We start from the raw sequence: 25,884 nt of genomic DNA on the forward strand, positions 1-25,884 counted from the left end.
TATGCTAAGTGAAATAAGTCAGAGAGAGAAAGACAAATACCATTTTTTCTCTCTCTTATATGTGAGAAAAAAACCCCAAAACACCAAGCTCATAGATACAGAAAACAGATTGGTGGTTGCAAGAGGCAAGGAGTGAGGGGTGGGAGAAATGGGTGAACTGTTTGTTTTTTTTAGTTTAAATAAATTGAATAAAAAAAATGCTGATGAAAAGGATTCAATAGACATCAGAGGATGATGAAAGAAGAGATTCTCTGAGGCAGTGGGAGAAGGACATATCCAGGAGACAGGAGAATTTCTGTTGTCACCGGAAGGGAGGAAATGGCTACACATGCAAGTCAATCTCTCTGTGTGCAGAAAATTGAGGAAGTTCCCATCTGATTGATGTCTCTTCTCCTCCTCCTCTTCGTTCTTCTCCTTCATTTCTGTGAATTAGGAGTCAAACTTCTCTAATAGGAATGTACAGGGAAATGATGAAGTAGAAGTTTGAAGAAAGCAAAGAATAAGAGTAAGAGTTCACCAAGGAAATGAGAAAGGGTTCCTAGCAGTATAGTTCCTAGCAGTTTGAGGTTGGTGATCAAGTATTTTATTATAGTGGCACTATTCTGCCCATTTGTGTGATCTTTGTCCATCAATGTTCAGCAGCCTGGGTGTAGGCATGGAGGAGCTGCTCTCCTAGGGCTAGTGCTTTGCTATGTACCTGGGATGAAAAGATGAGAGATCAAAGCAATGAATATAATGACCAGAGATTGGTTGAATTATTAGACCTTTGGTTTGAGAAGGATGTAAGAGCAGGAAGGAGCTTATAATTTGTTTGAAAGAATTTCCCCCTAGAACTTGCATTGGAATCTTTCTGACTTTTTAGTCATTTCATGCTTACTTTATTGATTCAGAGTTCATATGTAAATTTTAAGTATATCCTCATAAAGTTTTAGGGTTCTAAATAAATAGCTTTTATCAAAACTACATGAGTTCATTTGGGTATACACATGCCAACCTCATTTTTTTCTGGTTTGTTGATGAACATGTTACCCTAGAGAGAATCAGGTTTTGTTGAAGTCGACATATTTGTGGTGTGGCGAAATTGCTTAGGAATTGGATATCCTCGGTTCTAGGCCTATTTCTGCCAACAGTGAGCTATGTGACTTCAGAGAAATCTTTTTAACTCCCTGGGCCTCAGTTTCTTCCTTTTAAATGAAGAGTTTGATGTAAATTCTCTAAATGTCCTTCCATCTCTAACACACATGAAATTAATGGACGCATGAAATTCTTTGACTCAATCTTTGTTTCCAATGAAGGAACAGCAATTGTTTTTAAAAATATGTCTTAAAAACAATTAAAATTGTTTTTAAAAATAGTATATGCTTATCCTGCTGTAGTGATATTTCCAAATAAAGATCAATGGAACTCAATTGTCTCTTGGCTCACTCCCTCAAGTTTCTAGCTTAAGCAAAACAGATGACAGTGATAAACATCATTTAGGTCTAAAGCAGAGAACTGAAGACTTCCATAGACATAGAGAAAAATGATATGGACAATTAAATTTCTCAGGGATTATGATCCTCTTTATTTAAAAGAGAAAGATAGATTCATTGATTTTTTTTATTTGCAGCTGCAATTCACTTTGAATTCACCAGTTGGATAGGAAATCTAACTGTTGAATTTTTGGTTCAGGAGAGTTTAGTTCTGACTTTAACTTCAGTACAAGGGATTTCAAGACCTGTGTCTTTGTTAGTCACAAAATTTTAACTCTGTTCGGGTTGGTGGGGTCTTGAATTATTGATATCATAGTGTAAATGAAAATTAAAACCAACTAAAATCCATTGAAGCAAGAAAAAGAAAAAGCAATATGAACCTTGGCTGGTAGACTAGTCTCTCCTGTTCTGTTATTTAATCTCTCATGAATGTTCACTGGTAGGTGAAAATTGTAGGGCATGATATACACTGATGCATCTGTTTTGAAATAACATATCTAATCTTCTTCTCCAGAAGATGTGCACAGAGTTTGACAGCAACCCTAATACGTATTCATAACCAATACTCTTTGTAACCAAGGGACATTGAGGCAAGTGCAACAGAATGAAGCATGAGAAAGCAGCATGTTAATTTTAAAATTAATTATAGAGATGGGGGAAAGGATGCATTTTGATAGTGTATACTCATTCAGCTGTCACGGAACATTACCCAAAAATTATGCCCAATATTTGACAGAAGAAATATTATTTTCAGTGAAGTGCTTGATAAAACTAGCAGGTTCTCAGGAAAACAAGATTCTGAGGTCTTATTAGAAACTATTTTTCATGTAGAGAAAAAGAAGCATTGCAGAATTCTAATGATCTGAATTAAAAGCAAAGAAAAAAAGCTGTCAAACTAAGGCAGGTTTCTGGTTCATACAAGATTTTTGTTTATGGAATGTTTTTGACGTGCTTAAATGCTAAATTCAGTTTAAAATTAGGAAAAACAATAATTCATATGATTCTTGTGATTTTGTTACTTTTGGTAACCTAGAACCAGAAGTAATAAAAGTTGTCATTCATTGTGACCAGAAGACCTACGCTCCTCACAGAAGTCTAAGTATTTGAAGAGCATAGACCTCGTCTGTCTTGTTCAAAGCTGGTGCTGAGAGCTTAGAATGGTCTTTGGCATGGAGTAGGCTCTTAATAAATATTTGTTGAATGAATGAATAAATAAACCTACCCCCATGCTACCTTGTGTGGTATACATGCTCAATATACATTTATTAATGGATAGACCAATGGATGGATGGAAGGATGGAAGTATTTCTCTAAATGGCTTACAACTCACCATTTAACATTAATTTTCAGGATCTGGAAGTAAATACTCACCAATGGATGAGGGCAGTGAACCTTGGGTCAGTGAGATGCGAACCCACTGCCAGCTTTGACAGAGGAGAAAATATCCAGGTTTCTGACCAAATTGGGTTGTGCTCTCTCCAGTTTCTACCTGAGATTTGTATTTTTGTCTTGGGCAAGTCCTTATTTACAGAGAAGGAGAAAAGAAGAAAAGTTTTCTTTTCTCATTTCATTATAAACTATTGCTACAGGAAAAAGTTAAAAAACAAACATAACATTTCTAAGAGCTGGCAGATTTTGAAAGAATTAAGTGTCTACTTTGGGAATGTATTGCTCTGCTTTGCCGGAAAGAATGTAAATGTTTAGGCTTACTAGAATTGTTTTTTAGCAACCAACTGGTGAGTCTTATGAAGAATGAGAATACCCCAGCTTGGTGAGAGTCTTGGGTATAGGCAGTATCTTACTTTGTGGATGGAAATGTGAATTTGTTCAACCTTTTGGAGGAGGATTTGGCAACATATAGCAAAAACTGTAAGAACGTGCAAGTTCTTTGACTCAGTAATTCTCCTTCTAGGGAATTTACTACAGGAAATAATTGCACAGCTAAGCAAAGATGTATGTTCAGGGATGTTTGTTGCTGGGTTGTTTGTATAAAACAGCAAAGCATTGGAAACAACTGAAATTTTAATAATAGGGAGTTGTAAATTGTATGTCTTCTCCATAGAATATTATGCAGCCATTAAAATGAGGATAAGGACCAACATATATTTGACAAGGCATAGCTTCATGGCATGATGTAAAGTGGAAAAAGTAACATAAAAGATATGTATATCATGACACCATTTGGTAGATAATACACAGGTTATTTGTATTTCTGCTAAGAAAAAAAATCTGAAAGGCTGATGGTATTACGGAGGATTTTAATTTTTGGCTTATCTATACTTTATTTTTTTTATAGTAAAAACAAGGGTTATTTTGTGCAAAAAATAAATAATTTTTAAAATGTGTTTGCACATTCACACATTGCTAATTGAAAACACATTTCTTCTTAATGAAGAAAGTCTGTCAAGTTTCTTATAAAGGGTGTATTTTTAGTGGTTTTCATTTAGGTTCAGTGCTCAGTTTTCATATAAGTTACAGTGAAATCTGAATCTTACAATGCTCAGAGGCTGAAGGGAATTTTAAAGAATTCAAGCTTTTTGTAAAAGACAGGCAGCTCACCAGAACTGACTGTAGCTGCAGAAAATGCTTTCTAGGCAAAAGGAAATGACTTTTAGAATATTCTTTGAAAGGGATTCAGGAAGACAGGAAGATTTTCTAAAGGTCTAAAGTTTTGCCTGAGATAATCAACCAGACATTCCGAGGATATTAGCTTTCTTGCAAATACAATTGGAGGCAATAACTAGTTATTTTCTTTCTCAATAGTTAAATAGACATGGCAAAATACATTCACAAACATTATCTTAAGAAGGGCTGAATGAGAATATATTTTCTACTGGATCATATACTTTTCACTTTTATTAGTTCTAAGAGATGCAAGGGTACTAATTTTTATTTCAAAATGACCAGACAGAGAATCTTGACTAACAGGAGTAAAACGGTATGCTTTAAAACACTATTAGGGTAGTTTTTATTTGGAAGGTCTACATTCAAGTTGGAACAAATTGTCTACGGAAGGAAGGTTTTATTAAAGCCATACTAATTAAATTTTCAATCAAACGGACTGAGAATTAATTATTTTATGCCCTATGTTTTACAATGAAATCAAACTTCCTAATTTCTTAATATTTCCCTAGATATACTGAATATATGCTTGTGAATTTAGCTTGATATGGGTGTGTCTTCAACAATAATAATTACTGTTTGAATGGAATTGCTTAATGTAAGATGACCTTATATACAGATTATCTTATTGGACCGTCATATACACTCTGAGCGAGGTTATGACTGGCCTATGGTCACACAAGTTTTATGTAGCAAATTCAGGCATAAAACCCAGACGCAAACTAAACTAGTACTGAATATATATGTTTATGTACCTACATAAATGTATATTTAAATATATATATATATATCTCCCTGAAGATGGCTCAAAGATAAATTATTTTGCTACTCAGTACTGAATATAATACAGATTGAGTTTGTAACAATGAAATCCTGGTATATGCAAGCCCATTTTTAGATTGAAAGACTGTCTTATCTTCCTTTCTGTGGAGTTACCTTCTGCCAAGAAGTCCAGGATAGAAACCTCTGGCTCACCTGAAATTCATAGAGTAGCAGTACAAGTGGCTCACAAGATGGAAGCCACAGTGACACCCGATGATGAAATGTTGGTCTTGTAGGTATGAAATAGTCTTGGTTTCTGGGAATGGGTAAACTTTACTTTCATTGGGTTCACTTAGGACAGTCTTATATTGTGCTTCTGAGGAAAAGCCGCTGAAACAGTGTGTGAAGTTGCTGTTTCATATTAAGCCAAAAACTAGCATCTGCTACCATGATGGCAATGGTCATGGAAATTGAGGGCTTCAGACAATGCTGTTAGTAAAGTCTCCTACACATATTCTTCTGACCCATTGAGAAGTTACTTAGAACCATCTAGTTAGCAACTATCCACCTCTGACAGATAGGATCAATTTATTGAAATTACTAATTAGGTACATCTCCAAAGTCTTACACACACTCATACACATTCACACACACATATCAACAAATGAATTTAGCTAAATCCTCAGAAGAGTCATTGCTGGCATAATAATACATTAAATTATCAACTAATCCTGATAATAGCCCCAAGAGTTATTATTATCATCTCTATTTAGAGGTGCAATGACTGAGGGTGAGGCTTAGAGCTGCAAGTATACAACCCCATAATCTCCCTGCCACAGCATGCAATATGTGTAATATAATGGAATGAATGAATTAATTCTAGTCCCAGAATGTAAGTAGGAGCCACTGATAAAATGAGAATTAATACTGTGGTAAAAGTTAATGTGTTTGTGCTTTTAAGCTTGTATAAAAGATCACATACTTTAATTGTACATTTAACTAATTTATTAAAGATGGCATATAATAGAATTAATAAACATAAACCACATACTGATCAAGGTGTAAACCTTCTTGAATAAGTTAGGATTTTTTAGTAAAGGCGAATTCCTAAATTTTAACCAAAGGTACGGCAAAAACATAATTTTATTTTCAAACTTAAAACAGAAAAAGCTGAGGAGTGAACAATCAGTAACAGAAATACTGTCAGGTATATCATACAATTGCACTTTTCTGTCAAATTTCATAAATTAAGAGTAGTCCTCGAGTCTTCCCCCAGTGCATATGGGCATTACCAATGGGCAGAAAATTTTCAGCTTGATTGTTTATGTTACTTTTGGAAAGAAAATTTGTTTTCTATTTGCAATTCTGTATTCTAGAATACAAAAAAGAAATTGTTTTGATGTTTGTTAATTGGAAGAGTTTCTTGTTCTTAGAAATAAAAATAAATTACTAGTTTATAGGAAGAAAATACTCTGGGATTCAGCTTTAAAATGTCTTTAATAATGAGATAGCATAGATATAAGAGGTTGATTGATGTCATTATGTAATGATTTAAAATAAAAGATCAAAACTGCAAGTTGTTTAGCTTTCAGAAACAATTTGCAGTTTTGGCTCAGATGGAGTGTTTTTAGGATCAGATTTCTTTCTCTACACTTAAAATCTGGGTCACTGAAAAATTTCCATTTATCTAAACTTTCAAGACTAAAAATAATTTAACAAAGATAAGAATGATGGACTTCTGAGTAGTTCAGAGGGCTAGATACCAATTATTTCTCAGAAAGTTAATTAATTAATTAAAAGCCTAGACTAACTTCTATTAAACATTTGATTATTTAGTTCTTACTCACGTGATATCTCAGTTAATCTTTTCATTTTATTAAGACTTTACATTTTTAGAGCAGTTTTGGGTTCACAACAAAATTAAGGGGAAGATATAAAGATTACCCGTGTTTCCTACCCCAAAACATGCATAGCCTCTCCCATTATCAACATCCCCCACCAGAGTGGTACATTTGTTACAACTGATGAATCTGCATCACAATCACCCAAAGTCCACGGTTTACATTAGGGTTCACTCTTGGTGTTGTACATTCTATGGGTTTGAACAAATGTATAATGACATGTATCCATCATCATGGTATCATACAGAGTATTTTCACTGCCCTGAAAATCCTCCATGCTCTGCCTATTCATCCCTCCCTCCCCGCTAACCCCTGACAACCACTGATCTTTTTACTGTCTCTATAGTTTTGCCTTTTCCAGAATGTCATGTAGTTGGAATCACACAGTACATAACCCTTTAAGATTGGCTTCTTTCTAGTAATATGCATTTAAGTTTCCTCCATGTCTTTTCATAGATTGATAGCTCATTTCTTTTTAGCACTGAATAATATTTTATTCTCTGGATATACCACAGTTTATCCATTCACCTTGGTGAATGGTGAAGGACGTCTTGGTTGGTTGCACGTATTGGCAATTATGAATTATGAATAAAACTGCTATAAACATACATAAGTATGGGCATAAGTTTTCAACTCCTTTGGGTAAATACCAAGGAGCGTGATTGCTAGATCTACATATGGTAAAAGTATGTTTAGTTTTGTAAGAAACTGCCAAACTATCTTCCAAAGTGGCTGTATGATTTTACGTTCCCATCAACAATGAATGAGCGTTTCTGTTGCTCTACATCCTTGCCAGCATTTGCTTTTTTCAAGGTTCCAGATTTTGGCCGTACTAATAGGTGTGTAGAGATGTCTCATTTTTGTTTTAATTTGCATTTGCCTGATGACATATGATGTGGAGCATCTTTTCATATGCTTATTTGCCATCTGTATATCTTCTTTGGTGAGGTATCTATTAAGATCTTTGGCCCACTTTTTAATTGGATTGTTTGTTTTCTTATTGTTGAACTTTAAGAATTCTTTGTATATTTTAAATGAGTTTTTATCAGATGTGTCTTTTGAAAATATTTTCTCCCAGTCTATGGCTTATCTTCTTATTCTCTTGACATTGTGTTTCACAGAGCAGAAGTTTTTAATTTTAATGAAGTCCAGATTATGAATTCTTTCTTTCACGGATCGTGCTTTTGGTGTTGCATCTAAAAAGTCATCACCAAACTCAAAGTCATCTAGGTTTGCTTCTATGTTATCATCTAGGAATTTTATAGTTTTGCCTTTTACATTTAGGTCTATGATCCATTTTGAGTTAATTTTTGTGAAGAGTGTAAGGTCTGTGTATAGATTCATTTTTTTTTTACCATATGGGTGTCCAGTTATTCCAGCACCATTTGTTGAAAATATTATCTTTACTCCATTGTATTGCCTTTGGTCCTTTGTCAAAAATCAGTTGACTATACCTATGTGGGTCTATTTCTGGGCTCTCTTTCTGGTCCACTGATCTATTTGTTTTTTCTTGTGCCAATACTACACTGTCTTGGTTACTGTGGCTTTATAGTAAGTCTTGAAGTCCAGCAGAGTCAGTCCTCCAGCTTTGTTCTTGTCCTTTAATATCGTGTTAGTTCATCTGGGTCTTAAGCCTCCCTATGTAAACTTTAGAAGCAGTTTGTCAACATTCACAATGTAACTTGCTGGGATTTTGATTGGAATTGTATGGAATCTATAAATTATCCTGGGAAAAACTGAGATCTTGGCAATATTGAGTTTTCCTGTCTGTGAACATGGCATATCTCTCTGTTTATTCAGTTCTTCTTGATTTCATTGATCAGAGTTTTGTAGTTTTCCTCATACAGATCTCACACATATTTTGTTAGATTTATACTTATTTCATTTTTGTGGATGTTAATGTAAATTGTATTGTGTTTTTACTTTCAAAATCCACTTGTTCATTTCTGGTGTGTAGGAAAATGATTGATTTTTGTATGTCGACCTTGTATCTTGCAATCTTTCTGTAAACACTTAGTTCTAGGGGTTTTTTTGTTTTGATTCTTTCAGATTTTCTACGTAGAGGATCATCATCTGCTAACAAAGACAGTTTTATTTCTTCCTTCCCAATCTTTATACCTTTTATTTTCTTTACTTGTCTTATTGCATTAGGTGGATCTTCCAATATGCTGTTGGAAAGCAGTGGTGACAGGGACACCCTTGCCTTGGACCTGATTTTAGTAGGAAAAGCTCAAGTTTCTCACCATTAAGTATAATGTTAGCTGTATGTTTTTTTGTAGATATTCTTTATCAAGTGGAGGAAGTTCCCTTCTATTCTTAGTTTACTGAGAGCCTTTATCAAGAATGGGTGTTGAATTTTGTCAAATGCTTTTCTGCATCTATTGATATCTCAGTTAATCTTCATAAAAATTTCTTGAGACTGATATTGCTATATCCACTTCGGGGGAGGATTAAGGATCAACAGTGAAGTAACTTGCCAGTAGTTTCCACAATTACTGGTGGCACCAGGATTAAACCTACAATTGTTTGACCTACTCTACACTACGCTGTCTATCCTGACTCCTTGGCTCTGAGATAGTAGGAAAAGTAGATTCTCTAATTTTGAATCTCACCAAACTAAACAGCCTATCAATATTAAGCTATGTACTTATTTGAAACACAGATGATTCTCATTATTCATGGATTCTTTATTTGTGAATTTACCTACTTCCTAAAATTTATTTGTAACCCCAAAATCAACAGTCAAGGCACTTTCATGGTCATTTACAGACATGTACAGAGTGGCCAAAAATTTCAGTCTTCAGATGTGCATATTCCAGGCTGAGGTCAAACAAAGTGACGCTCTGCCTTCTTATTCCAGCTGTAATAGTGTAAACAAGTGCTTATTTGTGGTCTACTTAATGCCAAGTTTTTTGTACTTTGTGCTTTTTGTTGGGGATTTCACTTTTTGAAATGTCCCCTAAGTATAGTGGTAAATTTCTGTCTAGTGTTCCTAAGCACAAGAAGGCTGTGATATACCTTATGGAGAAAATACATGTGTTAGATAAGCTTCATTCAGGCATTAGTTTATATGGCTGTTGGCCATGAATTCAATGTTATTGAATTAATATATATTAAGTAAAGTGTATTTCAACAGAAAAACACATAAAACAAAATTATGAATTGATCAGTTTATGAAAACCTCGTGTCCACAGGTTCACCAAAACCTAACCCTGTATTTCCCCTTGGAGCAATGGTTCAGCCTCCGCTAATTTAGTGTTTGCAGAGACTTTATAGAACATAATGACCATGAATAACAAAATCAACTGTATATGGTTTCACTGTTCTTTGTAATGATGTATTTCCAGAAGTGGACTTCTTCCCCTTGGATTAAAGTTTCACTGTGAGGGCTGGCCCCGTGGCTTAGCGGTTAAGTGCGCATGCTCCGCTAGTGGTGGCCCAGGTTCAGATCCCGGGCGCGCACCGACGCACCGCTTCTCCGGCCATGCTGAGGCCACGTCCCGCATACAGCAACTAGAAGGATGTGCAACTATGACATACAACTACCTACTGGGGCTTTGGGCAAAAAAAAAAGGAGGAGGATTGGCAATAGATGTTGGCTCAGAGCCAGTCTTCCTCAGCAAAAAAAGAGGAGGATTAACATGGATGTTAGCTCAGGGCTGATCTTCCTCACAAAAATAAATAAATAAATAAATAAAGTTACACTGTCTTATAATATAATTACTGGCTGTGCTAAACTGTCTTCAGGGCTTCATCCATTTTTTGTAAACCACTGCATTAGTTTCCTATTGGTGCTATAACAAATTACCACAAACTTAGTAGCTCGAAATACACTAATTTATTATCTTACTGTTCTAGAGGTCAGAAGTCTAAAATGGGTTTTACAGGGCTAACAAGGTGTTGTGAGGATTGCCTTCCTTCTGGAGGCTTTAGGGGATAATCTGTTTCCTTGCATTTTCCAGCTTCTAGAAGCCTCCTGCCATTCCTTAGCTAACAGCCCTGCATCATACCTACCTCTGCCTTCATCATTATATCAAATCTCTGACTCTCTTGCCTCCCTCTTCCAGTTATAAGGACATTTGTGATTGAGGATATCAGCTTGTAACCCTGTAAATTATTTGCTCACCAGCCTAAATTCACTTAAGTATAGTACTATTATAAAGTAAAAGACATTTTGTTTTCATCTTGGAATAATTGCTGATTAGATCAATCTTTGGGAGTAGCACAGTGCTCTCGAGTTTATGATGCTTTCACTGTTGTCTTGTTTTTTATTCCTGTTTCTAGCCCTCAGAGCCAAGGCAAACCATTTGTATGTCCAGAGAAGAGTTTGTGCAGAAGATGACGGAGATTGTTGGTTGGGGCACAAAGGAAGAATATGGGGCCCTCTTTGACAAAGTGGATGTGGCCCAAGATGGCTTCCTTAATTGGGACAAGCTGACTTCATTTATGCTGTTAGCACTTTATGAGAAAGATGAACGAGCAAAGGCAACTGTGGTTCCCCAGTGGAAAGACCTTGAATTCCTCCCAGTGAAACACAAGGACACCATTCAAAAAGTAATTTCCTTAAAAAGCTCAAGTCGTTATCTGACCATCAGTAAGGAAGGTTTAGTAGGAATCTGGAGAGAGAATTTAAAGCTGCAAGAAACGCTTCCCATCACTTCAGATGCCGTCAAGCTTAAACATCTGTGGGTGACAAGTCTGGTTTCTCTGGAAAATGTAAACAAGGTACAAAGTCTTTACAAATAAATTTACCGCTTGTAAAAGGGGAAAAAATGGTGAGACAGGGCTCCTGATCAATATCAAGGATAACACTAGCAGTGACAGAGAGCCACATCCCTCTTCTGTGCCTCTCATCTGACCTGGAGGGAATGCCAGTAGAACCAAGGGAGCTACTCGGTTTCCCAAGCTGTTCCCTTGTGTGCCTTTAAATGACACCGTTGATAATGACTCAGATTCTTGGCCCTGTCCCAAATGTGGCCATGCTGCATTGCTACTAGCTGATAAGACCTTTATGACTCTATAGTTTACAGCAGGATCGTGGATCTCCATGCAGAGTTGAGAGGCTATAACGCTGCATGGCATAGCTCAGTGCAATTACGGGGAATTGCTTATCTGATTTTGACCACTGTACCAGTCAGTTTCTTGATTCTGATAGGGAGGGCCCACTCGGTCCAAATATCTTCATATAACTATGAACTTCACGTAACTATATAACTATAACTCACAGGTATATGAGCAAGAAAGGAAAATAAGTTTGTGAGGGAAGGATGCGGCTTAAAGAATCCACATTCTTAGTATTTTATATTCAGCAGATAGTAAATTTTACTATGAAAAATTTTAAACACAGAGACAATAGTATTAAGAACTAATATCCACCCTTAACTATTTCCAGTGCACACCCAATCTTGTTTCATCTATACCTCTCTTCTGTTGAAATCCAAAACATCCAATTTAATATGTAAATATTTCAGTATTTCTAAAAAATGTCTTTTTTAGCATAATCATAATACCACTATCACATTTAATATCAATAGCAATAATTCTTTAATATCATCAAATATCCACTCATGTACATATTTCCTTGTCTTATAATTTTTTAATAGTCTGTTAATTGATTGTTTTATTAGTTTGTTTGAATTAAGATCTGAATAAGGTCCAAACTTTGTGAATCGTTGATGTGTCTCTTTTGATCTGTATGTTTTCCTCCGTCTCTTCTTTATTCTTGCATTTTTTTTTGTTGTTGCTGTTTTTGTTAAAGAAACTAGGTGTTTGTCCTTTAGAGTTTGCAGCCCATCTTTATGTGGGGTTGTTTAACATGTCCACTTGTTCCCTTTATTTCCTGTAAATCAGTAGTCAAGTCTAAAGCCTTGATCAGTTTCGGGATGGTTTGTTTGTTTTGGAATAGGTGTTCCTCAATCAGGAGGCACCAAATGCCAGGATCTCTCTCCTTTAGGGATGTTAACCATTATTGCTGATTATTCCTAGATCCATCAATTTATTAGGAGTTGCAAGATGATGACATTCTAATTTCATCATTTCCTCTTCCTTTATAAGCTGGAATACCTCTATGAAAAAGAATGGCCCTTGTCAATTATTTAGCTATCATGTAGTACAAATTGTATAACAAAGGCAGGATAAATGCCCAATTCTTTACTTTTATCTACCTGTATTCAAAATAATAAGCTGGTTTTCTGATATCCTCTAAAGAATAAAAATGAATGCTACTATCTTTATTGTTATGAATATCATTACAAACTTGTGAGTTTAAACAAATTTGATTTTATTATCCCATCCCTAAAATTGTACGATTTTTGGACAGTAGAATCAATGCAAGTCAGCTTCCGACTCTTTTTAGATATAATCCTAGCAGTCTTGGAAAGCTTCTTTGCTCCTAGTATGACAAGATGTTCTAGGAGCATCTCGTATTTTTATTATGCCAGACCCAGAACCAGCCATTTCTCCAAAGAGCCAGGTTCTTTTTTAGTGAGAAATAGTTTGCTCCACTGCCTGGAACCGTAAAGAATCATCGTCATCATCACTAGCTTCCCACGTGACATGCCCTGCTCTATTAATCCTCTCTAGATCACCACGATGTAGATATCATTCCTACTTTAAGAATGAGAGACTGGTCAATAAGAGGTTGTGAAATTTGCCCCTGTGTTTCAGAGCCTTTGCTGCCTGCAGAGTAGCAGCTGACGTCACATTCAGTTTCTTCTTGCTAAGGATCTGATGTTAATGCCTAACCTGCTCTCTTTAATGGATTAAAAGATAGTTCTAGTCCAAATTTTTTTTATATCTGTGTGCAGCATTCTGTTATTATCATGTAATGTTTGTGTTGCTATATTATGTAATGATTATGTTGCCCTGTTTCTTCTTTCCAGGACTGATAACTAAATCTTCGCCTTTCCTTTGTACTTACTCAACACAGAAGCTTAAAAAATGTTGCTTTTTCTTCTCTTTTTTTAAACAGCTTTGTTGAGGTATAATTACACAAAATACACTGCACATATTAAAACTACCAGTGTTAATAGATTGTAATACATTTATATACCTGTGAAAAATCAACAGCACAATGAAGATAATGAAAATATTTATCACCCTTAAGAGTTGCCTTGGGCCCTTTTGTAATCTCCCCTTCAATCCCTCCCATCCCTCCTTGTCAGGTAACACGGATCTGCTTTCTTCACTATAGATTAGTTTGCATTTTCTAGACTTATGTAATTGGAATCATACAGTGTGTACTCCTTTCTTGTCTGACTTCTTTAACTTGGCATAATTATTTTGAGATTCATCCATGTTGTTGGGTATATCAGTAGTTTATCTTTTTATTGTTACATAATATTCCATTTTGTGGATAAAACACATCCTCACCAATACTTGGTATGATCAGGTTTTTTCCTTTTAATTTTAGCCATTTTAATAGGTTTGTGTTTTATTTTATTGTGGTTTTAATTCACATCTCCCTAATGACTAATAATGTTGAATGTATTTTCATGCACTGATTTGCTGCCTGTGTATCCTCTTTGGTAAACAATCTGTCCAAATCTTTTGCCTATTTTTTATTGCATTTATTTTGTTATAATTGAGTTTTGAGAGTTTTTTATATATTCTGGCTATATACATTTATCGGATGGATACTTTACAAATATTGTATCCTGGTCTGTGTTTTGTCTTTTCATTCTCCTAACACTGCCTTGGGTAATTTCATTTTCAGATTGTTAATTGCTAGTGTATAAAAATATAATAGATTTTAAAACAATGATCTTATATCCTGAAACTTTGTTGAACTTGTTTATTACTTGTTTTAATTATTTGTTGTTGTTGTTGATTCTTTAGGATTTCCTATGTATAAGATCATGTCATCTACTAACAGAGATAGTTTATGTTCTTCCTTTCCAATCTGGGTGCTTTTATTTCATTTTCCTGCCTTATTTCCTTGGCTAGAAACTCTACTACAGTGTTGAATAGGAGTGTTGAGAGTGAACATCCTCATCTTGTTCCTGACCTTAGGGAGGATGCATTCAGTTTTTCACCATTAAATGTGGTATCAACTGTGGGGTTTTTTGTGCATGCTTTTTATCAGGTAGAAGAAGTTCCCTTCTATTCCTAGTTTGTTGAGTATTTTTATCAGGAAACTATGTTGGATTTTGTCAGATGCTTTTTTCATATCTATTGAGGTGATCATACAGTTTTTGTCCTTCATGCTATTAATATGATGTATTATGTTGATTGATATTTTTATGTTAAACTAACTTTATATTCCTGATATAAATATCACTTGGTCGTGTGTGTGTAATCTTTTTTACGTGTTGCTGGATTCTCTTTGCTAGTATTTAGTTGAGGATTTTTACATTTACATTCATTAGGGATATTGATCAGCAGTTTTCTCTTCTTTTGATATCTTTGTGTGGTTTTGATATTAGGATAGTACTGGCCTCATAAAATGATTTGGGAAGTGTTCCCTCCACTTCTATTTTTGGAAAAGTTTGAGAAGGATAGGTGTTAATTCTTTAAATGTTTGGTCAAATTTATTAGTGAAGCCATTTGGGCCTGGGATTTTCTTTGTGGGAAACATTTTTGATTACTAATTCAATTTTTTTACGTGTTATATGTCAGCTGAGATTTCCTATTTGTTCTTGAGTTTAGGTAATTTTTGTGTTTCTAAAAATTTGTTCATTTCATCTAGGTTATCTAATTTGTGGGCATACAATTAGTCATGGTATTCTCTTATAAGCCTTTTTTATTTCTATAAGGTTGATCATAATGTCCACTCTTTTATTTCTGATTTTAGTAATGTGTGTCTTTTCTCTTTTTCCCTGGGTTAGCTAGCTAAAGTTTTGTCAATTTTATCAACAACTTTATTTACGCTTTTTAAAATAGCTTTTAGGATTTTATCTGACCTAGGAAGGCTACTTACAGAGTTTTTATCAATTGACTTCTGTGAAATCTTCTGCTTGCTTTGTAAAATGTGGTTTATAAAGTTTCTGCTATGACTGTGATGCTGTAGCTCTCTGTGTCTTTGTCTTTCCTACGAGATTAGCCATCTAGTCTCCCATGGATGGAAGAAATTGGTAGGTACATGAAGGGGGGATAGGGAAGAAAGTATGTTCAAATGCCTTTAATGAGAAGAATTTTTTCTTGGCTAGAGTCCAAAGCTAGAATAAAGCACATTTGTGCTACATGCTATACTTCTGTAATACTGTTAAGGACCCTCAGGGGACAATGTCTGATTTGGTGTTAGGATTTGCATATCTGTTTCACATATCTATTTCACTAAATCCATCAGAAATGCTTTCTGATTTTCTCCTTTGCTACTTTAGATAGCAGTGGCTTTTACAAGTAAAGAGATTTGTTTCTATGATCTGCTATCCAAAGAAGAATTTCCTTGTCAATATAAACTCCAAGGCCTGAAAGGAACACCAATTTGCATGGATTATTGGTATGACCCTCTTGATGCCAATGAATCAATTCTTTCTTTTGGGGACATAACTGGAAAGGTAAGTGAGGGAATGAAATCTTGAACACTGTAGATTTAATCACCAAAATGTAGCTCAATATAGAAATAGAATGCAATGAGTGTGTCCTCCTAATTGAACTACTTATAGATTATAAGGCCACATATATTGGACATAGAAAAGATGGATTAGGTCACAATTCCTCTTCTTGCTTATGAAAACCAGTCTTCATTGTGATTTTCTTGCCTATGTGTAGTCTCATTTTCCTTATTTAGAAAAAAAATTGCTAACGTTTTCACCATAGAATGCTTAATCTGTTAGATCCAAATATTAATAAACATTAAATATTAAATGTTGAAAGTTATCTCTCCTAACTCTTTCAAATTAATTATTCTGATGTTCATTCATAAGGTTTCAGCCTTCTCTGTACTAGCCTCCTGGGAAGTTCTTATTTCCTGTATCATGTAACAAAGGGATAGATGCATTAGAGAGGGCAGCTCTAACACCCAGACACTGGATACAATGATTTCTGTCTTCCTGTCAAATTCCACCCGACCTCTGAAAAATTATTATTTGCTGAATGACACTAGAATGTGCCTGTGAACTCTGAAGTAGCCTAATTTGAACAATTTCCTTTCATAACGTGAAAGCTTTTCATTCTTACCATTTTTAATGACAAGTGAATCATAAAAGCAAATAATGAACTGCCCTTGGTAATTGCTTTACCAACCTTGTAGTTGTCCTGTCTTTAATATAACTGCCTGCATCTTTTAAATAATGTTGAATGTATTTCTGATAATTCAATATCTATTCTTTATTCATCTTAAAGAACATAGAATCTTTTACAACAACTACACTGCCTATATTTGTTCTCTTTTCAATGTCTCTCTCAAGGTTCAAGCAATTGCTTTCACGACGGCCTTGATTTCCCTGTTCGAGCGTCCTGCTAGTGCGTGTGAAGATGAAGAAGCCACCATGAGCATTCACTGGGCGGAACTGCTCTCTGGATCTCACAAATGTTGCTATACATTGGAGCACAAACTTCATCGTGGAGATTGGGTCAGGCAAGGTACTGAATTTGAACAGTAATGAAAGAAACAGTCACCTTCGACTTCTACATTTATATTCTTTGATGAAAATGTTTCACACGATGTTCAAGTCTAGAAACCAATAATTGATTCTCTGGAGGTTTTGGCTTGGTCTCTCTGCTATTCCCTGCACACCAGTAGGAATTATTCTTTCTTTTCTTTCCTTCTAAAATTTATGCCTCATACAATTAATTCAGGTGAACTGTACACTCGAGAAATCTCAGGAGAAGAGAGAAAATTGTCACAGAATCGTTTAACTTCAACCTGACTCTGATTTTTAACTAATCTCATCTAGTCACATTCAGGGATCTTAATAAAAGAATTTAACAAGCTCCCTCAAAACCACTCCTGTGTTTCCTTTAGGTTCTCATAGGAAGTATATTAGTTTGTCTGCCTTCAAAATGGAATCTTAATTTTCTTTTCTTCTTTTTTCTCTTTTTTGGTGTACTGACTGAATTCCACTGATCTAGAGTACTTGAGTGGCAGTTCTCTGTGTGATAGGATTATGTTATAAAATAGCATCTATAGAAAGGCAGAACTTTCTTAAAACCTAGTCACCAATGAGTTTATTAGTTCCACAATATGCCTAATTTTTACAAAATTTGCATCTAAGAGTTCGAGATCCAAATGTGTAAAATCTGCTCTGATATCTCCTTTGGTCTAGACACTAAGGACTGTGGTAATTTTCTCACTTCTAAATTGCTACATTAAATAATGCCCACTGAAAGGAAGGGAAACTAACCATCTCATTGACTGTTATATTGTATATCTACTCCTAATATACTTAGAAGAAGAGGCAATTAAAGTGGACCCAACTGTTGGCTTTTATGATAAGTTTTACTGTCTTTGGGTTTTAGGAGGTTAGAACTAATTCTTTAATGCATGACCCACAAAAATAATATCCCACATAATGAACTATAGGTTCTGCATTTTTTTATCTTCAATATAAATCATACCATGTCTTTGGTACCTTCTAACCATCCTTTAGTTCTGGCATGATATTAATTGTGGGAAAAACAAAAGATGATATTTTTTGGTCATCCACTATATGTGACAGGCGGAAAATTATGTGTTATGTTTTTATAATATGGAAACAAGAATCACAGTACTAGAAACTGAAGGGAGCTATTGCAACTGCTTCCAAGCAAACATGATATTTTAATACATAAACCAAAGACTAGATAGACTATAGTAATAAAGTAATAATTTTTGAAATCTACTTCTGGTAGGTTCCCTTAAGTTTAGTGTATTATTTGAGTCCTATGACCTTAAATTAATATGGATAAATACAGAGAAGTAGCTAATAGAATTCTGTTTTTGAAAAGGTTGGGGATCTAACAAGTAAGATTTTAAAATTGAGATTGTTTTTCTGAATGTGAGTAATATCTAAATACTGTCTTCACACTCTGGGAGAGAAGGAAACGTTCTCACTCTAGACCCCGTCACAATTTCATTTAAACCTTTCAAAAACCAACCCCACTGGTGAAGCAAACTGCTGAAGAGCATTTGTCTGTTAAGTTGCAGGATAGGGATTTTTCTCTGGGTCATTGTGAATTCATTGCTCATCATATTTCCAACATATTATTCTGATCTGTGGTGCCCTCCTCTACTGAGAAAAGAACATGGAGACTTAGTATCTTAGTTTAATATCAGCAGTAGAGATCCGTGTTTGTGACCTAGGGAATCCAACTTGGGAGTTTGGCCTCTAAATCACTGTAATTAGGAATTGGCTACAGAAAAGTTTTATGCATAAAAAAATATTAAGGATCTCTGCTATCGAATATGCATTACATATTTCTTAGCTCTTTGAATCAAAACTTATTGTAATCAAGTAGATAATCTTCGGAAGAACAGCTTAAAAAAATTTAATTTGGCCAGTTTATTTAAATTGTGGACGTAATGTGTTAATCAATCAACAATTATTTATTTATCTTTTATGTGTTTTAAAGATGTCAGGCATTGGAGATTGTAGAGGAAAGATTAATTATAGGCTTAACCCTCAGAAAACTTAATATACGAACAACGATTAAAGACTAATATAAAAAAATTTATTAGAACATTGTACTATGATACTGAAAATTAGCTACTAAACTATACAAACAAGATTTTGACTCCTATAGTGATTCTTAAGCAGGAAAAGCCATGAGGAAAAGCGTCAAGGGTGGGCGCTGGTACTTGAAGGATGGATAGGTGGAGGGAAAGAGAGAGAGCATGGTGAACGTGAGTAAAGGCAGACAAGCAGGCATAATAATAATGGAGAAAGAGATGGACATGAATAGATCAGAGACTGAGTATTGAGAAATAAAAGTGAATAGGTCTAATAGAGACATATGTTGGAAGATCTCGGCAGCCAGGCCAAGTTCGCATTTGATAGAAAATGAAACAGTGAGGCACGCAAGGTTTTTGAGGACATTTGGACAGACCTGATACAGACGGCATTTAGGAAAGGTTTATTGGTAGTTCTGTCTAGCAAAGGTTGGAAGACAAAGAAAGAAACTGAAATCATACTGGCTAGTTAGAAGGCTTTTGACCATGAGGAAATGGAGATGATAAAGAAGGAGAGAAATAAGCAACCTTCTGAAACAGGAATCTTCAGCACTTGAGGTCTGAAATGTAGAATGATGCACCATTTTAGAATGTCCTACAAAGACATCAGTTTCCAGGTAGGGAAATGTTCTATTTTGCAGATCACAGTTGCCCTCCTGGGCCCAGTGCTAAGACTCTTCCCAGCTTGCCTTCTCAAGGTTGCCTACCTCTGAAGGATTCTTTATTCTGAGATACTCCCTATCTGCCACCAAAGAAGAGTCTTTCTTGCCAGTATTGTTCTTGAAACTTCCCTTAACTTTGCCATCCATCTACTTCAGATGGGTCTCCGTTGCATGGTTTGTAAGATTCTCAATTTTGGCTTTGTTCCTGCATTTCTCTTTAAAATCTTGATTTCAGATGCTGCTCAATCTGTGACTCAATCCTACAAATTTCTGTACCCACATCAGAATTTTGATTCAGTCTGTCATAACCCTCCCAATCTCAGAAGAGAATCTGGATGTCTCACATGCGAATCACATTTATACATAAACTGAAAATTGAAACAATCTTCTTAGGGCAGGCGATATGTCCTTTATTCTCCTTAGTGTCCACTATAACGCATAATGCAATGTTTATACGATTTTTCCTCTCTCACTGATTTTAAGCAATTTGTTTGTGATGTGCCTTAGTTTTTTTGGTGTGTGTGTGTGTTTATGCTGCTTGGAATTCATTGACATTCTTGGATATGTGGATCTATAGTTTTCATTAAATTTGAAAATGTTTCGATTGTTATTTTTTCCAAAGTTTTCTGTTCCCCCTTTTTTTTTCTGGGACTCTCATTATGTATATGTAAGTTTTTCATTTTTATGCAGTCTTTTTTTTTTTTTTTAATCACTATGCTTTAGTTTAGTTAGATTTAGTTAGTAAGTTTAGTTCTATTGCTATGTCTTCAGGATCTTGGATCTTCTGAGATATTGCAGAGTGGTTTCAAAGGGTGGGCCTGACTCTGGTTCAGGTGGGCCGGGAAGCCCCAGCCTTGTGCCTTAGTTGGGGGGGGCCTGCAAAGGCCTGTGGGCTGCCCCCAGTGGAGCCATGACATGAGAGCTGCAGCATGGGTGGGGCCACTGCCACAGCCTGGACAGTTCCCCGGGGGGGGGTGATATTGCTCTCCCAGTGGGTCTAGAAGGCAGAGCATCAAGCCAAAGAGGATTATTCTTGAGTCTTAAGGCTTAATGGAGTTTCCCTGTGAGATTTTACTTGGGACCTATTACCCATTTCTTCTTTCCCATTTCTCCCTTTTGGAATGGGAATGCCTATCATATGCCTGTTTCACCATTGTGTTTTTGAAGCACATCACTTGCTTGGTTTTACAAATTCACAGCTTGGAGAGAAATTTACCTCAGGATGAATTGTTTTCTGAGTCTTACCCATATCCCATATCTGATTTAGATGATATTTGGATGGGATTTGAACTTAGACTTTACAGTTGATGCTGGAATAAGTTAAGACTTTTGGGACTGTTGGGATGTATTTTTCTTGTGAGAAGGACATGAATTTGAGGGGGCAGGAGCAGAATGTTATCGATTGAATTTCTGTGTCCCCCTCAAATTCATCGGTTGAAATCCTAACCACCCAATATGATGGTATTAGGAGGTGGGGCCTTTGGGAGATGATTAGGTCATGAGGGTGTAGTTCTCATGAATAAGATTAGTGACCTTGTATAAGAGACCCCAGAGAGCTCTCTCACTTCTTCAGCATGTGAGGACATATTGAGAACTAGGCCATCTATAAACCAGGAAGTAGGCCCTGACCAGACACCGAATCTGCCAGCACTTTTTTCTTGGACTTCCCAGCTTCCAGAACTGTGAGAAATAAATGTTTGTTGTTTAAGCCACTCCATCTGTGTATTTGTTATAGCAACCCGAATGGACTAAGACATTGGGTAAATGTTATTGAAAAATATTTCAAAAGAAAAGAGATAAACCCAAAGAAATCTTGCTAAATATGTGTAGAAGTGTTTTTTTTTTTTGTTTAAATAGAGAGTTATTTATGTTTAAAAGAAAGTGGTTGGGGTGAGAAGGACATATGTACAAATAATGTGTAGTTTAATGCTGCATGAATGGATGTTGAGGAAAATGAAGTAGAAGAGAAGATAATACAAAAAGGAGAAAGTAAAGGGTATAGAAAGGTGAAGTATCTATATAAATATTTTCTCTTCTTTCAAGTTTTAGATTTGAAGTACGTCTAAAAGGGGACCTACTTCAGTCCTAACCAATGAATGAGCATCTCTTCCCAGATTTAGCAACAGAGACGAGAAGCTGAGATACAACTTTTTGTTTGCCTGCTTGCAGGTCGGTTGTTTCCGTACGAGGAGAAGGCAGGAAGGCTGAAGTGAGGAGGCAGGAGAAGGAGGAAGGCAGGCTGGAGTCAAATGTCGGACAGTGGGCTTAGTAGCGACTATGCTCCTTGGTCTCCAAGATGTAGCCTGTCGGGAGCCAGCAACTAATGGCTGCTTTCACTTGATGCTCTTTTTACCTCAGCAGCATGAACTGATGATATTCCTAGAACTCCTCAAGAAATATTTTTACTGATTTTCTTCTCAGTGTGAGGAGGGAATATACAATTGAGAAAAGAAAGAAATGCATGAGCAAGTATGGTAATAATATTTCATTGCATCCAAGTATAACATATCTGTAAAACTGAAATGTCAAAGGAAAAACTCAGTTGCAGACATAAGAATATTCGCTCACTGCTTTAAGATAAGGTTCAGACTTCTTATTTAAAACTTTGAAGGAGAAAATGTTTTCATCTCGTCTGAGTGGTTCTGTGCCATATTTTAATGGAAAAATAATTACATTCTGAAATGCTTGTAAAGTAAGTACCTAGATTTTGGGCAATAGTGGTAAGATATAAATGTCTTGAATCTCAGAGAATTTTCACTTTTTTAGTCCCAAATAATTGCCTTCTCATATAGACAATGTCACTGGAAACCTTGGAAACCATAGCCTAGAAGTACAGCTATTGAAAGAGTGAACACTAAATTGCCAACAATAGAAACCATTGATTTTTTTATTCTGTTGAAAGGTGTTTTGCCTCCTTTTTTTTGACCATGGCTAAGAGAAGGTACAAAACAGTGTGAACTGATAACAGAATCACTAATTGCTGTGCTAATTAACAGAGCTGTGCCAGAGAATTCAGAATACAGGCACCAGGTTGTTTCCTCAGGGAGCCTTCGTAATTGATAGGAACTAGGTTGGGAAGAGAAGCCAGATCTAGTGTCTTGCTTCTGACTTGTTCTGCTTCCCTGCATCTAAGTCCTCCAGACAAAAGATGGTGCACCACTGAGTTAGCTAGTACATGCTGCCTTCCTGCCCCTTCCCTCGCTGTGTTTAAAGCAGCTGAAATCAGCTGTGAGCCTGTGGGCTAGGTTTGAAGAAAGAGGTCTCTTCCTGCAGATGATTCCATAGTGTGGTGGGAGGGTGAGATCCATTTGTATCATGAACAAGAGTCTAATCAGTATTTTGAAAAGTCATTAAATTAATCGCATTATTATTTTTTAAAGTGCCTAGCAGTACTGAATTAGATGTATTTTGATGTTTAAAACTGGACTAGATATAGTTATTCTTTCTTATCTTTCCTCCTTGAAATGGTAGTTGCTCAGAATATAGGGAGCCCTGTGGTAGTCTCAGAGAATGGGACTCCAACTTCAAAATAAGAAATGCAACTGAAAATAAACTCTCTCAACAAAAGAATATCAAAGAAAGTTCAAGGTAGGGTGTTTTCCTAAGTCACATGACTCATAAAGTAAAAGCCTGAAAAATGATAATAAGAATTCCCAGTTAGAAATGGCCCAATTTTCTACCCTGCTATGGCTTCTATCTGTTGGTAAATGATATAGTGTGGCCTTATTCTAGCTTCCTCTAAGTGCATTTAATAGCATTACTTACTTAGTTTTTAGGTATCACTTTTCATTTTCAAATCACTTTTCCACATTAACTAATTGCTATTACACGGGGTCATTTTGACAGCACATGAGGACGAGGATCGATGGCTGGTTCCCTTAATGCCTTTTTTTATGACTAAGTGGCAAGATAGCAGAAAAGTTGAAAGTTAGCATCTTAATAGACAGACATGGTCAAATTGTCATTTTTTCCCCTCAAAATATTATCTAAAAGTAATTTTAAAAATAATTTCCTCTACCAACCCCCAGACTCACTGAGAATATTAAAAACAAATTATTTATTTCATCAGCTCTTCCCATTCCCTAGCTGTATATTTTTTAAAATGTATTAATCATAACTTGTCACTTCCTTTCCTCTGTTCAAGAAGTGAGGAAAACACTTTTATTTATCAGATAATTTGATTTTAAGGAAATGGCTTTACTCTCACCTTTTACTCAGGCATTCTCAAGAGCTCTGGCATTCTACAATTTAGTCAGAAACAAGTTATATCTTGGTTTAGAAATAAAGTGTGAATTGTTGAGCCTCCAATCTGTAACACTACAGGCTCATATATGTCACTTGGTAACCTGCAGATTCGGATCTTAAAGCAATGCTTTGAATACCAGAGCAGAATGTGCCTCCTTATACGTCTTTCTTTATAGCCTCAAAACTAAAGATAATACTTGGATATGATATGGAAACACATGACAAAGCAATTTTCTGGGTAGAAATATTTTACTTTGATTGTTCTGTAATGATATTTTAGAATTTCCATGGATTTGAAGATATGATTATAGTGTTATGTTGTGTACTTTAGATCTTATAATATTACTTCATTGAGTCGTTATAATAATCCTGAGCACTTTCTGTAAACAAAGGGAATATTTTCAATGAGCTTGCTCCCTGAATGAGAACACTTGCCATCAGATTTTATACTGTCGGCACTTCTAGTAAAGTAGCAGCAGTGGGGTAGCAGGTGATCGGGGACCTTTATGCCCCTGAAATTAATTAATTGCTCCCCAATGAGACTCAAAGGACTCACTTTTATAGGATTACTTCTTGAGTCTTCCCTCCTTTCCTTCCTTCCCTCCTTCCTTCCTTCCTTCCTTCCTTCATTCCTTCCTTCTTCTCTCTCATTTTTTTAGAAGGAAAGGCGGTAGATGAGAGAAAAGAATGGAGAGAGAGCAGGGAGGACAAAGGAAGGACAATACTGTTCCTAGGGGGATAAACGACAATAAAAAAGTGAAATCATCAGGAAAGGGAAGACTCAAGATTAAGTGAGGGCTGGGCCGGCCCCGTGGCTTGGTGGTTGAGTGCGCGCGCTCCGCTGCTGGTGGCCCAGGTTCGGATCCCGGGCGCTCACCGAGGCACTGCTTCTCCGGCCATGCTGAGGCTGCGTCCCACATACAGCAACTAGAAGGACATGCAGCTATGACATACAACTATCTACTGGGGCTTTGGGGGGAGAGAAAAAAAGAAAAGAGGAGGATTGGCAATAGATGTTAGCTCAGGGCTGATCTTCCTCACAAAAAAAAAAAAAAAAAAAAAAAAAAGATGAAGTGAGGGAGTATGGGGGACATAAATGTAGTTGGTAATAGAAAGAACCTCAGATGTGGCCCTGGCATACACGTGGCAGTGTGGCTTAGTGGAAAAGAAGGATGCAGCAGCATAGAACAGAGAGCTCACAGCCACACAGGACAGGGCTCAATCTCATCTCCACCTCTAGTTAGCCACACGCCTTTGGGAAGTTGGCTTTTGCAGTGTCTATTTTTTTCCTCAGTAGATTTGGGATAACCTACTTACCGAAGATGATTATAGAGTGAGAGCATCTGGCACAATGCGAGGCACGTGGTAGGGATTCAATAAATTATCCTAATAACTATTATAAGTAATCCATAGGTTGAGGAGATTATGTAATGGGGGATGAGCAAGAAACACACCATCCAGGCAAAGTCTAGGCAGAGTGGAGGAGTAGACCATTTTGGCCTTTAGCATTACTTCCGTGTTTCACAACGAACTTCACAGAGAATTATTCCGTGTGCCTGGTGCTCTGTGAGGCAGCTCTGCTTTGGTCTCCTTTATGAAAGTGTCCTTTGCTTCCCAGCTCTTCCTTTTTC

At 36.1% G+C, this 25,884-nt stretch overlaps 1 protein-coding gene across 1 annotated transcript in view; it reads left to right on the plus strand.

The window, feature by feature from the left end:
- The window catches only part of WDR49 (WD repeat domain 49), a 142,887-nt gene that overhangs the window by 22,246 nt on the left and 94,757 nt on the right, over positions 1–25,884 (plus strand). The window contains 3 exon segments of the mRNA XM_058556411.1: positions 11,042–11,482; positions 16,078–16,254; positions 17,107–17,281. Coding sequence (XP_058412394.1) covers positions 11,042–11,482; positions 16,078–16,254; positions 17,107–17,281 — 793 coding nt within the window.

This window comes from Diceros bicornis, chromosome 15 (assembly GCF_020826845.1).
Source record: "Diceros bicornis minor isolate mBicDic1 chromosome 15, mDicBic1.mat.cur, whole genome shotgun sequence".
Lineage (NCBI taxonomy): Eukaryota > Metazoa > Chordata > Mammalia > Perissodactyla > Rhinocerotidae > Diceros > Diceros bicornis.